This window comes from Amphiprion ocellaris, chromosome 21 (genome assembly GCF_022539595.1).
Source record: "Amphiprion ocellaris isolate individual 3 ecotype Okinawa chromosome 21, ASM2253959v1, whole genome shotgun sequence".
NCBI lineage: Eukaryota > Metazoa > Chordata > Actinopteri > Pomacentridae > Amphiprion > Amphiprion ocellaris.
Genome location: NC_072786.1, coordinates 782690 through 798985, shown reverse-complemented (window position 1 = coordinate 798985; position 16296 = coordinate 782690). Strand labels below are relative to the sequence as shown.

At 40.8% G+C, this 16296-nt stretch overlaps 2 protein-coding genes across 9 annotated transcripts in view; one reads left to right on the top strand and one right to left on the bottom strand.

Annotated features, from left to right (window-relative positions):
• The first annotated feature begins 351 nt into the window (after positions 1 to 351).
• lta4h (leukotriene A4 hydrolase) lies at positions 352 to 10733 on the top strand. The gene is made up of 19 exons (XM_023273855.3): positions 352 to 587; positions 4478 to 4608; positions 4691 to 4811; positions 5373 to 5441; positions 5594 to 5698; positions 5775 to 5827; positions 5910 to 5982; positions 6567 to 6707; positions 6796 to 6819; positions 6907 to 6977; positions 7892 to 8003; positions 8092 to 8236; positions 8315 to 8418; positions 8500 to 8570; positions 8650 to 8704; positions 8773 to 8868; positions 9224 to 9306; positions 9380 to 9484; positions 9561 to 10733. Exons 1-19 carry the CDS (start codon positions 441 to 443, stop codon positions 9697 to 9699), a joined length of 1845 nt encoding a protein of 614 aa, XP_023129623.1. The 5' UTR covers positions 352 to 440; the 3' UTR covers positions 9700 to 10733.
• A 162-nt stretch (positions 10734 to 10895) lies between these two features.
• Positions 10896 to 16296, bottom strand: part of mical3b (microtubule associated monooxygenase, calponin and LIM domain containing 3b) — a 47916-nt gene continuing 42515 nt past the window's right edge. For all 8 annotated transcript variants that reach the window (XM_055006752.1, XM_055006749.1, XM_055006750.1 and 5 more), the window contains one exon: positions 10896 to 13272. The gene's annotated coding sequence lies outside the window, so the exon portion shown is untranslated. The remainder of the gene's footprint in view (positions 13273 to 16296) is intronic.

Sequence of the window (16296 nt, the reverse complement as noted above, 5' to 3'; positions counted from 1 at the left end):
AAAAAGTTCAAATTGAAATGACAAAAACTGTGAAAATGAACTAATTAAATTATCTTTTTTCACCTGTATAAAAATAAGAAAAATAAATAAATTCTACAAAAATGTCAGCAAAAATGTATTTTTAGCATCATAATTATTATTATTATTATTATTATTATTATTATTATTATTATTATTATTATTATTATTATTATTATTATTATTATTATTATTATTATTATTATTGGATAAAATTTGGAACAGTTATTACTGTGAGTTTTATTGTGAAAAGACCGGTTGAATGTGTCTTATTGTGAAAAAGAGACAACCGGATGTGTACTCCCCGTGTTCCGGTGGGTCACCGGTAGCTTAATGGCATTTTATCGGCCCTGTCTCCGGTAGAAAAGCGGCCGTCCTTCGCTCGGAACCTTCAGAGAGTCGCTGCTCCCGGACGGACAGACATGGCGGACCCCTGCTCCTTCTGCTCCTTCACCGGCTGCGTCACCAAACACCTGAACCTGCTGCTGCGCGTGGACTTCGACAGACACGTGATCAGCGGGAGGGTCGCGCTCACCGTAGAGGCTCTGGAGGACCGGTTTTCCGCTCTGGTAACGTTTACCGGACCCGGTGCTCCGGTACCGGGACTGCTAGCCTCTCGAGCAAACCGGAAGTCCCGCTAAAATCCCCCAGAATCCACACGGAATCTGGTCTGTGTTACAGCGCAGTACTACATCGGCTATGTGGGAGTTTTAACGGAACCGCTGTCCGGTTCTGAACGGACCTGGTTCTAGCGGTTCTATTGGACTCCTCCCATCCCACACATGTAGAACAATAATTCGGCTCGGTCCGCTTCTTCATTTCTTTTTCGCATTAAATAAAATTGACCTTTTATCACCGAGGTCTGAGGGTATTTCCATTCAGAAACACATTTTAAATTGCAGTATTTTTCAATGGCGTTTGGTTCGGCGACAAGCGGACTGAATTTAATGGTGTTTGGACTTTGACTTGAAGGCCGAACGTCACAAAAACACGTTATTAAAATATGACAATCATTAAAATTTCACCTCAGTTTAATAAACGTTGAATTAGTTGCTAATAAGTGTCACATAATCAATTTAAATGAGTCTCTCCGCTGACATGAAACACATTTAAAATCTCACACGAGATCTTTAAGTCTTCTGTCAAGATGGAAAAATTAATTTTAACTGTTTTTGGATTAAGTTTGGCTTGAAGTTTTTGAGCTTTAGTAATTCGATTAGTTGAATGAATCCTCCTCTAAAATCCAACAGATTTTAAACGGAGTCTGGTCTGTGTTAGAATACAGTAACCGCCTGCAGTTACAGCAAAACGGCAGTTTTTAACGGAGCCGCTGTCCGGTTCTGAACGGACCCGGTTTCAGTGGTATTTTTGGACTTTTCCTCATCCTTCACATGTACAACTATAATTCGGCTCGGTCCACTTCTTTTTGTGTGTGTTTAATAAAATGTAACTTTTTTTCACTAAGATCTGGGGAGATTTGTCTGTTTAGAATGACCTTAAATTGCTGTATTTTTGAATGGAGTTTGGCGTGAATTTATTACTTTGAAAAGCAAACTATTTATTGTAATAAACAGTAAATTAATCATTTATATCCGTCCATTCAGGAGTCCACTCACACGAAACACATTTTAAATGTCATAACGGAGGCCCTATGAGCTCTTTAAATGGTTTAATGAGGGGAACTTTAAATTGCTGTTATTAGTTACATTAATTTGACGAAATCTTCGCTAAAAGTCCAGATTTGATTTTAGTAATTGATCAAACAATTCTAAACTGATTTACACTGATCCTGTTGTATTTGTAAATTAATTATTTGAGGCTTTTACATTTAACATTTATATATTTTTTAGGCAGAAAATGTTAAATAGCTCTGTTTTTGAGAGAACTTTTCCTGCTGCCTCTTATAATTAACATGTTTACGGAAGGAAATCTTAAATTGCTCCATTTCTGAATGGAGTCTGGTGTGAAGTCCGTTAGTAATAAGTGGATTTATCAGGACTGTGTGGAGCTGAACTTTGACTTCAGGCTGATACAGGTGTTTTATCAGGTGAGCTCAAGTGCTGAGTGTCACCTTTTAAAAATAAAATCCTTCTGCAGACAGAAGCTTGTTGCTTTAATGTTGAATTATTCTCTGGTTTTATTTGGCGTCGTTGGTTCTGGTGCACAGAATAGATTTTTTTGGGGCTCTTAAACCTGTTTTTCAAGCTGATCTGGTTGGACAGGTGAGCTCACCTGAGATCACATCAACTCACTTTGCAGCTTCATGAACAAAACTTCCATCTAAACATGTTGAATTCTGCACAAACTTGTTGAATTTATTGCAGTTTTTAGATATATTTTCTATTAGTTTACAGTTTTCTGCTCAGTGTAGTGGTCGTTTTCACTCCTGAAGGTGTTTCCAGGTAAGCTTCGTTCTCACAGCCTGTTTTGTTTTTGTCAGGTGTGTTGGTAATGGGCATTATCTGGTTGAGCAGGTTTACTTTTGTGCAAATTTTCAGTCATTCTGGATAATTTTTAATTATTTTAGACAAATTTGGACAGATTTTGAATCATTTTCCAGTCCTTTCAGACTATTTTCATGTCATTCTGAACAAATTTCCATAATTTTAGATCATTTCTGGAAAGTTTTCTATAATTTTGGATCATTTTCAGGTCATTTTGGACACATCTGGAATAATCTTGGATCATTTTTCAAGCATTTTGGACTATAAGGGTTTGGAAGCAGAGTGTTCAGACCCACTTTCTGTCGTTTTTGACAAATTTTGAAAAATGGGTTCAAACGATATTTTTTGAGTCATTTGGGGAAGATTTTTGTCATTTGTGACAACTTTTGTGAATTATGGGGGACATTTTCAAGTCATTTTGGATCATTTTTCATCATTTGAGAGATATTTTGACTGATTTTGGATAATTTTCCAGGCATTTTAGACTATTTTTGTGCCACTCTGACCACATTTTTGCCATTTTAGATCATTTCTGGAAACATTTCTGTAAATCGGGATCATTTTCAGATCATTTTTGAATAATTTTGGATCTGTTTTGAAGCATCTTGGACATTAAGGGTTAGGAAGCAGAGTGGTCTGACCCACTTTCTAAGGCTTATTTGTTGTTATGTTGTTTACAGATCTTAAAGTTGTGCTCAGTCACCCAACAAAGTCCAACTGTAAACCATTAAAAACCCAAACTAGCACTCCAAACCATGAATAAATCCAATATTTCACTGATGATGATGATTATAACTGCAAAATGAATCACAATCATGATTTTCCACAGTTAAATGAACATTTATGACTCTAAAAAGTGAACCTTAGACAAATTTAGTGTCACTGCAACAATTTTCAGTCATTCTGGATAATTTTTTTTAGCATTTTAAACAAATTCTGACTGATTTTGGATAATTTCCCAGTCATTTTAGACTATTTTCGTGTCACTCTGAACAAATTTTCATCATTTTAAATAATTTCTGGAAAATCTTCTGTAATTCTGGATCATTTTCAAGTCATTTTGGACACATTTTGAATAATTTTGGATAATTTTTGAAAAATCTTGGGCAATATACCAATTCTAAACCGTTAAAAACCCAAACTAACACTCCAGTCGTTGAAAAAATACAAATATTTTGCTGATGATGCTGCCATTTATAACTGCAAAGTTAATCACAATCTTGATTTTCCACAGTTAAATGAACATTTGTGACTCTAAAAGGTGAATATGTTCTATTTTGAAGGGTGGTCTGACACACTTTCTGTAGTTTTTGAGAAAAATGGGTTCAAAGTTTAGTGTTTTCCAGAATGGTCTAATATTCCACTGTAATGCTGTATTTGGGTTGTGGGTTAGACCACTCTGCTTCCAACCCCTTCATGTCATCTGCAAGTTTTCAGTCGTTTTAAAATCATTTTTTGTTCATTCTGAACAGATTTACGTAATTTTGGACAATTTTTGAGTCATTTTGGGAAGATTTTTGTCATTTCAAACAACTTTTATGTAATTCTGGACAAATTTTCTGCAATTTTGAATCATTTTCAAGTCATTTTAGACTATTTTCATGTCATTCTGAACAAATTTCCGTTATTTTGGATCATTTTCAAGTCATTTTAGACACATTTTGAGTCATTTTGGATTATTTTTAAAGCATCTTGGACAAATTTATTGTCATTCTGCAAATATTTTATTAGTTTATTTCCACAGAAATGCACCTGAAACATTGAGGTATAACTCACCTGTGAAAAACCTGACTCTAACATTAACTGTAAAAATGTGTTTGTGCATCATATAAACAGATGTTTAAGTTGAGATGTTTCTGAATGGAGTTTGCTGCAGAAGACAAACAGAGGTTATTGGGGCTGCGTTAGTGTGGACTTTGCTCAGGTAGGACAGGTGTGCAGGTGTTTATCAGGAGAGCTGAGGCAGCAGGCGAGGCGTTCATGTCAGGATTAATAAAAGTGTTTTTCCTTGTCAGACGTTGGACACCAAAGACCTGAAGATCGTGTCGGTGTCAGCCAATGGGCAGCCGGCTCGCTTCAGCCTGGGCCAGAAACACAGCTTCAAGGGGACGCCGCTGGACATCACGCTGCCCTTCGACCTGTCCAGGTGAGCTCCGCCTCCGTCCACAAACACCTGAATGTTCCTAATGTCAAACCTAACCGCTGCGTCTGTTGTCTGGACTAATCAGAGGGCAGCACGTGATCGTGGAGGTGAACTATGAGACGTCTCCGTCAGCGTCGGCGCTGCAGTGGCTCAAACCTGAGCAGACCGCCGGCAAGAAACAGCCGTACCTGTTCAGCCAGTGTCAGGTGAGCTGTGACATCATCAACAGCCTCACCTGGCAGTTCACCTGTCAGTTAGCTCACGTTCCACCGTATCAATAGTTTGATTTTTAGATTTTTTCTTGATTGATTCTCTGGATGTTTTAATTTTGTTGCCTTTAGTTTTTAATATAAACTATCAGTAAAACAATAACAAACATGTTGTTTTCTGAAGCTAAAATCATTGATTAAACCTCAATATTAATCAATAAACTGAAAGTCAGTCAAATCTATACATTTATTTTAATGTACTTTAAATGTTATTTCCTGATGTTGAGTTTATGACTGGTTTCTCTCTGAGTAACTTTATTAATAAGTAAAGTTCTGAGATTGTTCTCTATCAGCTGAGTTCTCTTCCTGTTCTTCTGCCTCCACTGATTTGAGCATTTTGTGGTTCTTCAGTTGACAGAATCTTTTTGTAACAAACCGTTTGCTTCACTTCTTCTTCTGCTTTTAACTGGTTTCATCACAATGATTGTTTCAGTGGAACAAACCAGTGGAACCAGTCAGTCACAAATATGGACCTGAGCCCTGTGTTCTGTCTTACAGGCTCATCACTGCAGGAGTATGGTTCCCTGTCAGGACAGTCCGTCCATCAAACACTCCTACTACGCTCAGGTAACACTCACCTGTTCAGGTAACACACACCTGCTCAGGTAACACAACAAATCTGAAACCCTAATCAGAAATAGCGTACCTGTATTTCAGTGTCAGGTGTGTCTGTACCTGTGTCTCAGGTGTGTCTCAGGTGAGCTGTGTGTTTTGTCCAGGTGTCCGTCCCTAAGGACCTGGTGGTGGTGATGAGTGCAGTGAGAGACGGACATGAGGTGGACCCTCAGGACAGCAGCCGGCTCATCTATAGGTTCAGGCAGCCGGTAGGAGGAGCCTCTTCTTCTCTTTATGACATCATCATCACCTGAGCTCAGGTGTGACTGTCCTGTCTGTCCTCAGGTTCCCATGCCGTCCTACCTGATAGCCATCGTGGTCGGAGCTCTGGAGAGCAGGTACTGTCTGGCTCACCTGCTGCGATGTCATCACGCTACCTGCATCAGGTGACGGTGTTTCTGTGTTCTGATTGGTCGACAGGGAGATCGGTCCGAGGTCCAGGGTTTGGTCTGAGAAGGAGTTTGTGGATAAAGCAGCGTTCGAGTTCTCCGAGGTAAGTCACCATGGCAACTGGAGGAACATCAGTCCCACTGGTTCTACTGGGAAGAACTGCTGAGAACACACAGAACATAAAGAACTCATAGAAAAACCACACAGAACATACAGAACATATAGAACACACACAGAACATATAGAACACATACAGAACATACAGAACTCATTGAACACACAGAACATAAAGAACTCATAGAACACACACAGAACATATAGAACACACACAGAACATAAAGAACTCATAGAACACACAGAACATACAGAACATATAGAACACACACAGAACATATCGAACACACACAGAACATACAGAACATACAGAACTCATAGAACACACACAGAACATATAGAACACACACAGAACATGTACAACACACACAGAACATACAGAACTCATTGAACACACAGAACATAAAGAACTCATAGAACACACAGAACATAAAGAACTCATAGAACACACAGAATATAAAGAATTCATAGAACACACAGAACATACTGAACATAAAGAACTCATAGAACATACAGAACTCATAGAACACATGGAACGTACAGAACACTACTGTGTGTCTCTGCGTCCGTCAGACGGAGACGATGCTGAAGACGGCTGAGGATCTGGCCGGTCCATATGTTTGGGGTCAGTACGACATCCTGGTTCTCCCTCCGTCGTTCCCGTACGGCGGCATGGAGAACCCCTGCCTGACCTTCGCCACCCCCACCCTACTGGTAAACACACACCTGATGATGTCATAATGAGGTCAGCTGACCTGCTACGATGTCACTCTGCTGATCAGCTGTTTCTGTCTCTCCGCAGGCCGGAGACAAATCTCTGTCTAACGTGAGTAAAGCTCTGCCGTTGCCAGGCAACAGGCGTGTTGTCAGACATGTTTACATACGTGTTCACCCGTGATCGTGTGTCGCTCAGGTGATCGCCCACGAGATCTCTCACAGCTGGACCGGTAACCTGGTGACCAACAAGACCTGGGAGCACTTCTGGTAAACAAACAAACAAACAAACAAACAGATAAACAACTGGCAAGACAAACAAACAACCAATTGAACAAATAAACAGCCAGTGGATCAAAACAAACAAACAAGTCAACAAACAAACAGCCAATCAACCAGTTGTACAAACAAACAAACGGCCAATGGTGAAAATAAACAAATTAAAAAACAAGCAGACAGTGGCACAAACAAACAGCCTGTGGGAAAACAAACAAACAGCCAGTGAATAAAAACAAAAAAACAAACAAACATCCATTAGCACGAGCAAACAGGTAAACAGCTAGTGAGACAGACAAACAGTCCATCAGTCAGTGGCACAAACAAACAGCCAGAGAGAGAGACAGACAGGCAAACAAAACAAGAAACAAAAAGCTAATTGGACAAACAAACAGCCAGTGGGACAAACAAACAGTCAGTGAGCCAGTTGTACAAACAAACAAATGGCCAATGGGAAAAATAAACAAATTATAAAACTCGCAGACAGTGGCACAAACAAACAAACAGCACGTGGGACAAGCAAACAAACTGCCAATGGACCAAAACAAAAAACAAACAAACAGCCAGTAGTACAAGCAAAGACAGATACAGCTGGTAAGACAAACAGTCGATCAGTCAGTGGCACAAACAAACAAACAGCCAGTGAGACAAACAAAGGAAAAGCTAATGGAACAAATAAACAACCGGTGGACCAAAACAAACAAGCAAACGAGCAAACAGCGTTTGGGACAGACAAACAAACAAACATCCAGTGCGACAAGCAAACAAACAGGTAAAGAGACAACAATTAAACAAACTGGTAGCCAGTTGGACAAACAACCACCAGGGAGAGACAAACAAACAGTTAGAAGGACAAACAAACAAACCTGATGAGTTCTGACCAATCATCTGCCTTCTCTGACCTTCAGGCTGAACGAAGGTCACACGGTTTACCTGGAGAGGATGATCGGCAGGTGTATGGAGAGCGAACAGTTCAGGCAGTTTAAAGCCATGGGGGGCTGGAAGGACCTGCAGGACTCAGTGAGAACCAGAACCTGTCTCAGATCTTCTATGTATCTGACTTTGTTCTTCATGCTGTCACCTCTCACCTGTGCTCGTCCTCCGTCAGGTGAACACCTTCGGAGCCAACAACCCTCTGACCAACCTGGTCCCCAGTCTGCAGGATGTCAACCCTGATGATGCCTTCTCCTCCGTGCCCTACGAGAAGGGCTTCGCTCTGCTGTACCACCTGGAGGAGCTGATGGGAGGACCAGGTAACACCTGTACACACACCTGTACTCCTACCTGGCTCCTGCTCCTGTGCTGACACACCTGTGGGTTTTCTCTCTCAGAGGTGTTCATGGGCTTCGTGAAGTCCTACATCCAGCTGTTCGCCTACAGCAGCGTCACCACAGAGGAGTGGAAGAACTACCTGTTCACCTTCTTCAAAGACAAGGTGAAGAACACCGGGACTGTCAGGTGAGACAACGGGTACCTCAATGAGAGAAACAAACCCTGACACTCCTACTGTTTTCAGGTGGACGTCCTGAACAAGGTGGACTGGAACGCCTGGATGTTCACTCCTGGGATGCCTCCTGTCAAACCTCAGTGAGTGGATCCTCCCAGACCTGAACGTGGTTCTCGTTCACACCTGATCCCTTTGTTCTGATTGGTCGTTGTGTTTCAGGTATGACACCACGCTGGCTGACGCCTGCATCGCTCTGAGCCAGAAGTGGATCAAGGTAAAACCCAAACCTGGATTTGTTTTGGTTGATTCTATGTTCGGACTCAAACCTGCGCCCCCCTTCAGGCCAAAGACCAGGACCTGAATGGCTTCAAGGAGTCGGACGTCAAGACGCTGTCGTCCCACCAGCTCATCGAGTTCCTGTCACTGCTGCTGCACGAGGTATGACACTTCAACTCACCACAATTCACTTCAGCCCACAACACAACACTTCAACTCACAACCCACCTTGGATCACCATAGTCCATTTCAGATTATCTTAATCCACTTACCTGTCCACTACAGCTCACAGATCCACTTCAACTCACCACGTTCCACTTCAGCTCCCCACGGTCCACCTTACAGTCCACTTCAATTCACTACAGTCCCTTTCAACTCAATACTCTCCACTGTAGCCCACCTCAAGTTGCCACAGTTGACCTCACAGTTCACCTCATCAACACGTCAGCTCACCACAGACACTTCAACTTCACATTCCACTTCCGTTCCCTGACCGTTCCCCTGTTGGTTCCTTCAGGATGCGCTCCCTCTGACTCGTGTGAAGAAGATGCAGGAGGTTTACGACCTCAACGCCTGTATGAACGCCGAGATCCGCTTCAGGTGAGCTTCCCTCCTGCATTTAAGCCCCGCCCCCTCCCGTGAGCCTGCTGCTGATTGGCTGTCCTCCCTCCAGGTGGCTGCGGCTGTGCGTCCGATCCAAGTGGGAGGAGGCGGTTCCCATGGCGCTGAAGATGGCGACGGAGCAGGGCAGGATGAAGTTCACCCGGCCGCTCTTCAAGTACGTCTACTCTGACGACTCCCCTTCATTTCCCTTCACTCTGCTGTTTCCTCACGGTTCTCTTCTGCTTTTTCAGGGAAGTTTTTAACTTTGACAAGTTTCGTAACGAAGCTGTCAAAGTGTTTCTGGAACATCGAGCAGCGATGCACCCGGTTACCTCCGGCCTGGTGGGCAAGGATCTGAAGGTGGACGGCAGCAACACCGCCAGCCAGTAACCAGCCAGAAACCAGTTTAGAAACCAGCCGGAAACCAGCCTGTAACCAGTCAGAAACCAGTTTAGAAACCAGTTTAGAAACCAGCCGAAAACCAGCCTGTAACCAGCTGGAAACCAGCCTGTAACCAGTATAGAAACAAGTCAAAAACCAGTTTAGAAACCAGTCTGTAAACAGCCAAGAAACCAGTCTAGAAACCAGTCTGTAACCAGTCAGAAGCCAGTTTAGAAACAAGTTTAGAAACCAATCTGTAACCAGTCAGAAATCAATTTAGAAACCAGTCTGTAACCATTTTAGAAACCAGTCTGTCACTGGTCATAAACCAGTTTATAATCAGTCAGTAACCAGTCAGAAACCAGTCTGTAACCAGTCAGAAACTGGTCTAACCAGTCAGAAACCTGTCTGTAACCAAACGCTAATCAGTCAGAAACCAGTCGGAAACCAGTCTAACTAGTCAGAAACCAGTCTAACCAGTCGGAAACGAGGCTAACCAGTCAGAAACCGGTCTCTAACCAGTCAGAAACCAGTCTGTAACCAGTCAGAAACCGGTCTGTAACCAAACGCTAATCGGTCAGAAACCAGTCTAACCAGTCGGAAACCAGTCAAACTAGTCAGAAACCAGTCTAACCAGTCAGAAACCGGTCTGTAGCCAGTCGGAAACCAGTCTAACCAGTCAGAAACCAGTCTAACCAGTCAGCAACCAGTCTAACCAGTCGGAAACGAGGCTAACCGGTCGGAAACCGGTCTCTAACCAGTCAGAAACCAGTCTGTAACCAGTCAGAAACCAGTCTGTAACCAGTCAGAAACCGGTCTGTAACCAGTCGGAAACCAGTCTAACCAGTCAGAAACCAGTCTAACCAGTCAGGAACCAGTCAGAAACCAGTCTAACCAGTGAGCAGTGCTATCAACAGTATTAAACCTCATTAACCAGCTGCAGTTTTTGCTTCTCGGCTGATTTAAGAGTTTCTTTGCTGTTTTTTTCTTTCTGTTGGCGTCAAACAGATTTTCTAAAGAAATAAACTAAATCTGAACTCTGAGTTCTTCTTTTTCTAACGAGAACATTTTAATTGGACTCTCAGTAATTAAGTGAAGTTAAAATTCTGGAATCGGCACGTTGATGAAACCTTTTTTCCTGTCAAAGCGACCTTTCAAAATAATAATCCGTTTTTGAAGCTGAAGAAAAGAAACGTTCACACAGCTGCGAAAAAATCTCTTTATTGAGTGAGTGTTTGGTCAGAGACCTTGAAGGCAAGAACAGGCAGGAGGTGAGAACGGCGCTACAAAAGGTTCAGAGAACATCAGCTGATCAGTGCAGAACATTAAAGGAACCAGAGTTAGTGGACTGTAGAAACTCAACCGATCAAAGAGAAGAACAGATCAGTCTGTTATCGGTTCTCCACAACTGAACTCTGTATGAAGATCCAGAGGCTCCAAAGCTCCCTCTGGCAGAACCAAACCTCCAAAACCAGTGTTCCCCATATGCAACATTTCTTGTATATTTGTGGATGGATCCATGTTTCTACTAAAATCCAGTCTTTGGTCCACATTTCTCCACCTGTTGAGGCTCTAACATCAGTAGAATCTGATGGGTTAAAGTTTGACCAGACAAGGTTCCATTTTTTTGTCCTTTACACTTGAAATTTGTCCAAAATTATTTAAATTGTTCAAAATAACTCAAAATTTGACCAAAAATGAGATAAAAATTGTCTAAAGTGACTCAAAATTATCCAAAATGACAATAACAAATAATTATTAGGCTTTTAAAATGGATAACATTTTTCAGTTTTTTTTTTTATTTTTTCTTGATCTGAAATATGTCCAAAATGACTCAAAATTTGTCCAAATTAACAGAAAATTTGGCCAAATGTCTTTAAAATGGACTAAAATCCAATAATGAATAATTATTTGCCCCAGAAAATGTAAATATAAATATATATGGCAAGGTAAAGTCATAATTTTTTGGTCCTTTAGTCTTGAAACCTGACTGAAATGACAACAATGAATAAACAGTGGCCCTTGAAAATGAAAGAAAGTGCAAAATGTTCAAGCGTTGGTGGTCTAGCATCCTCATAAAGTTCCTGTTAGTGTTTATCTATGGATGGATCCATGTTTCTACTAAAATACAGTCTTTGGTCCACATTTCTCCAACTGTTGAGGCTCTAAGATCAGTAGAATCTGATGTGAGGAAGGTTTGACCAGACAAGGTTCCAGTTTTTTGTCCTTTAGACTTGAAACTGACAAAATGACAATAATGAATAATTATTGGACCTTGAAAATGGGATAAAGTGAAAAATCACTCGAACAATCAACAAATCTCGAAAAATGTCTAAAGTGGCGCAAAAATTGTCCAAAATACTCACAGTTTTCTTAGAAAGACACTAACCCTGTTCAGAATGACTCAAAATCTGTTCAAAACGACCTTGAAAATGGAAAGAATCGTACAAATCTCCAATATAGACTGTTCTAGTGTCTCCATAAAGTTCCTGTCAGTGTTATCTATGGATGGATCCATGTTTCTACTAAAATCCAGTCTTTGGTCCACATTTGTCCAACTGCTGAGGCTCTAGCATCAGTAGAATCTGATGTGAGGAAGGTCTGACCAGACAAGGTTCCATTTGTAGAAGTTCAGACGAAATGTTGACATAAACTCACTGGTAGGAACCAGAACCTGGAGTTCGTTTGGCTCCCAGAACGTTATCCTTAAAGGTAGAATAACTAAAGGCATTGTTTGGTCTTTGTGCTCTAAAATTTGATCTGAGAATGTTCTCCATTTGCCATCACCGTGGAACGTTGTGTGAATGTTTTCAAAGAAGACATCTGAAGAACATTGGAGACCTCAATGACATCTGGAGAATATTTTCCAAATGTCATTTGAGAACGGTACCCCCTTGTAAGAATGTTTTACAGAAAAATGTTCTATAATGGGTTCTCTTAACAATGCTCTGTCATCTGAGTCTTTGATAACATTAGGAAAACGCTTTTTGAATGTTGGTTTGAGAAAGTCCTTACTTTGGGAGGCCTCAATAACATCTGAAAAACATTTTTTGAATGTTTGAGAATGTTCTTCCTTTGTTATCATAGAACATGTTCTGTAGCCCTAAAAACATCCTTTGAACGTTGATGCGAAATCATTTAATTTCACAAGATCATTATTGGAAATGATAAATATCACTGAAACGTTCTATAACCGTTAGATCAAACTTTAAAACAGGATTAGAACTTGTAATGTGGGAACGTTCCTGTAAGACTCTAAAAGAACCCAGAGGGAGCTTTGTTAGAACAAGAACCCGTCAGATTAACCAGTAATAAAGTTCTCTGTTGTTCTTAATCAACAGTAAGTGGAACATCCAGACAGCTTTTTAATAAAGGTGAAATGTGTTAGAACATGACCTTAGAAATGAAGCACTGTGGTAAATCAGGTTCTCCAACTGTATCGTTGAGTTCTAGTTCAGGTTCTGTTAACAACATGAGAGGCTGCAGACTTCATTCTGCAGGAGCTTTCATGGTTCCTCTTCCTGCTTCAGTCGGATCGTCCATCAGAAGTCTGCTGAGTTTCCCCATCAACTTTCTGCTGGCCTGAAGAAACAGGAAGGATTACAGAAAGAAGAGGAAGAACCACAGCAAGAACACCACAAAGACTGATGAAGACATAAACCATCCAGAACAAACCACCTCATACCAGCTGAAACTGTCCAAAACTAATTACCGAAAACCTCAGAAACCCCCAGAAACCCTCAAAAAAAGGTCAAAAACTTTCTGTAACCTTTTGAAATCTATCTGAAACCTGAAACCATCTGAAGCAAACCTCCTATAACTTTCAGAAAACTCCTGAAACCTTTGAAATACTCTGAAACACTCAGAAATCTCCTGAAACTATCTAAAAACTTCGAAAACTGTCTGAAACGTCCAAATAAATCTTCCTGATACCTCCTAAAATCTCTTAAAATCACCTGAGATCTTCTGAAACTGTCTGAAGGCATCTAAAGCAAACCAACTCATAAGGTATGAAACTGTCCAAAACCAGTTACTGAAAACTTCTGAAAACTGCCTGAAACCTCTTAGTACTGTCAGAAATCCTACAAAACAAACTACCAGATACGATCTAAAACCTTCTCTAACTGTCTGAAACAAACCACCTACAAACTAAACTGTCCAAAACCTAAAAAGTCATCTGAGACTTCCCAAAACCTTTTAAACAGTCTGAAACCATCTGAAAGAAATGATCTAAAACTGTCTAAAACCTCCCAAAACCACCTGAAACCTTATTAAAAAATATCTGAAACCAAAAATTGTCCAAAACCATCCAAAACAAACCATCTGAAACCTTCTGAAATTGTCCAAAACAAACCACCTAAACCTTCGAAAACCTGAAACTTCTTTAAAAAAAAAAAAAAAAAAAAAATCCTTTAAACCAGGGGTGTCAAACTCATTTTGGTCTGAGGGCCGCATACGGCCTAGTTTGATCTCAAGGGGGCCGGACCAGTAAACTTATAGCGTAGTTACCGAGAACTAACAATAAGTCTAAGTTTTTCAGATGTTTTAGTGCAAAGAAGAACAAGTATATTATAAAAATCTGTATATGTAATGAACTGTCCTTTTAAAAACTATATTATGAACAACCTGAGATTAAAGTAAGTGCAATTTCAACAACACTATGCCTCAGTTTAACATTTATTTGTGTGCGTTGTGCATTACAACTGATCACAGTGATTGTACAATGGCACAACATATTTAGTCACAAGTATGTGGAACTTAAAAACATAGTCCTGGAATTAAAAAAAAATCAAACTCATCAAAATATAGACATTTTTTGAAGTTCATTTTCCACATCTGGAAAGTAATTCTGAACACCTAAATTAACTCTGCACACCTTTAAATCTTAAGTAGCAGCTATTTTATACAGACAATTAAGAAAATAAAGTCGTCACCTGCTTTGTTTATGTATAAAATGTATACATTAAAAAACTATACACATAATATGGATGGCATGCATTAGAAATAATATTCCACTAAACCAAACACTTTTGTAGTGAATCTGTTGACTAACACTGAATTTCACAGTATTTACTAGAGCAAGTTTTCATTTAGTAACATTTTTTTTCATCGTGCAAACAATGTTTAAAGCAGCATTTTACAGGATTTACTCCTGCTTTGTATTTGCTCCTGAAACTTGACATCTTTTAGCCTGCACAAGTGCATCAATATCAGGCATCATGTCCTGAGTAGCAGCCAATTTCAGAATGTCAGTTAAGTGCTTATGTGTGAGCTTTGTTTTATTAATGTTCATTACTGAGAAAACTTGCTTGCAAAGATAGGTCGTCCCAAACATGCACAACACTTTTGCAGCCAGTGCTGTTAATTTAGGGCAGCCTGGAAGGAGATGCTGATAAAATGTTTCCAAGCCCAAAGAGGCAAATTTGTCCTTCAATTCTACATCACACTGCAAATCAATTATTTCAAGTTGCATGTCGGAGGGCACTTCAGAAGCTTTTACTGTGAATGGTGAGCGAAAAACTGTGAATTCTGTCTCGAGTTCGCTAAAGACCTGAAATCGTTTCTCAAACTCCCACAGCGATCCCGTAATCTTGTCTTTGTACTGTCTCATGTCAGCATTGATGCTGGCTGCACATACATCTCTTAGACAGAGGAAATGATCAGTGTCACCACTGGCAAGCTGCATCTCCCACAATGTGAGCTTCTACTTGAATGCTCGTATGCTGTCATAATACTGGGTGACAATTCAGATTATTCAAGTGCTCTGTAATAATAACCATAAATGCAAGGTCCTGCAGCCATTGTGGGCTTTGTAATTCCACAACAGGTTTACCTTTTTTCTCCATGAACTGTCCGATTTCCTCACGAAGATGGAAGAAGCGCTTTAGCACAGCACCTCGGCTTAGCCATCTTACTTCAGTGTGGTATGGCAGGCCATGGGTAATGTTACTGTCACTGAGAAGGCAGTCAAACCGACGATGATTCACACCTCTGGCTCGGATGAAATTAACAGTTCGGACAACCACCTCCATGACGTGATCCATTTTTAACGACTTACAGCACAAGGCCTCCTGATGCAAAATACAGTGGAATGTCCAAAAACAACTCCCTCCATTTGCGGCTTGTACTTTGTCTTTAAACTTTGCCACAACACCCGCCTTTTTCCCGATCATTGATGGCGCACCATCTGTAGCCAGACTGACAGCACGGGACCAGTCCACTCCAACCCTGTCCAGCTCACCAACGAGTGCGCGGAAAATGTCCTCGGCTGTTGTGGTGTCTAACAGGCACCAACTCAAGAAACTCCTCTGTGACAGTCAAAGTCTCATCAACTCCACGAATAAATATGGCCAGTTGAGCGACATCCGTAATATCGGTGCTCTCATCAATTGCAACAGAAAATGTCACAAATGACTCCACTTTGCGTTTTAATTGGTTGTCCAAATCCGTCGATAGTTCTGAAATCCTGTCTGCCACGGTATTCCTCGTCAGGCTAATGTTGGCAAAAGCTTGTCGCCTCTCAGGACACGATTTCTGCAGCCTTCAGCATGCAACTTTTAACAAACTCCCCGTCAGAGTACGGCTTTGATGCTAATGCTATTTTGC

Excerpts from the sequence above, each read along its gene's own strand:
- lta4h (XM_023273855.3), top strand. The coding sequence starts at position 441 with ATGGCGGACCCCTGCTCCTTCTGCTCCTTCACCGGCTGCGTCACCAAA. Across the intron at positions 4,812-5,372 it reads ACCTGTTCAGCCAGTGTCAG|GCTCATCACTGCAGGAGTAT; the intron begins GTGAGCTGTGAC and ends TCTGTCTTACAG. Across the intron at positions 5,983-6,566 it reads CAGCGTTCGAGTTCTCCGAG|ACGGAGACGATGCTGAAGAC; the intron begins GTAAGTCACCAT and ends TGCGTCCGTCAG.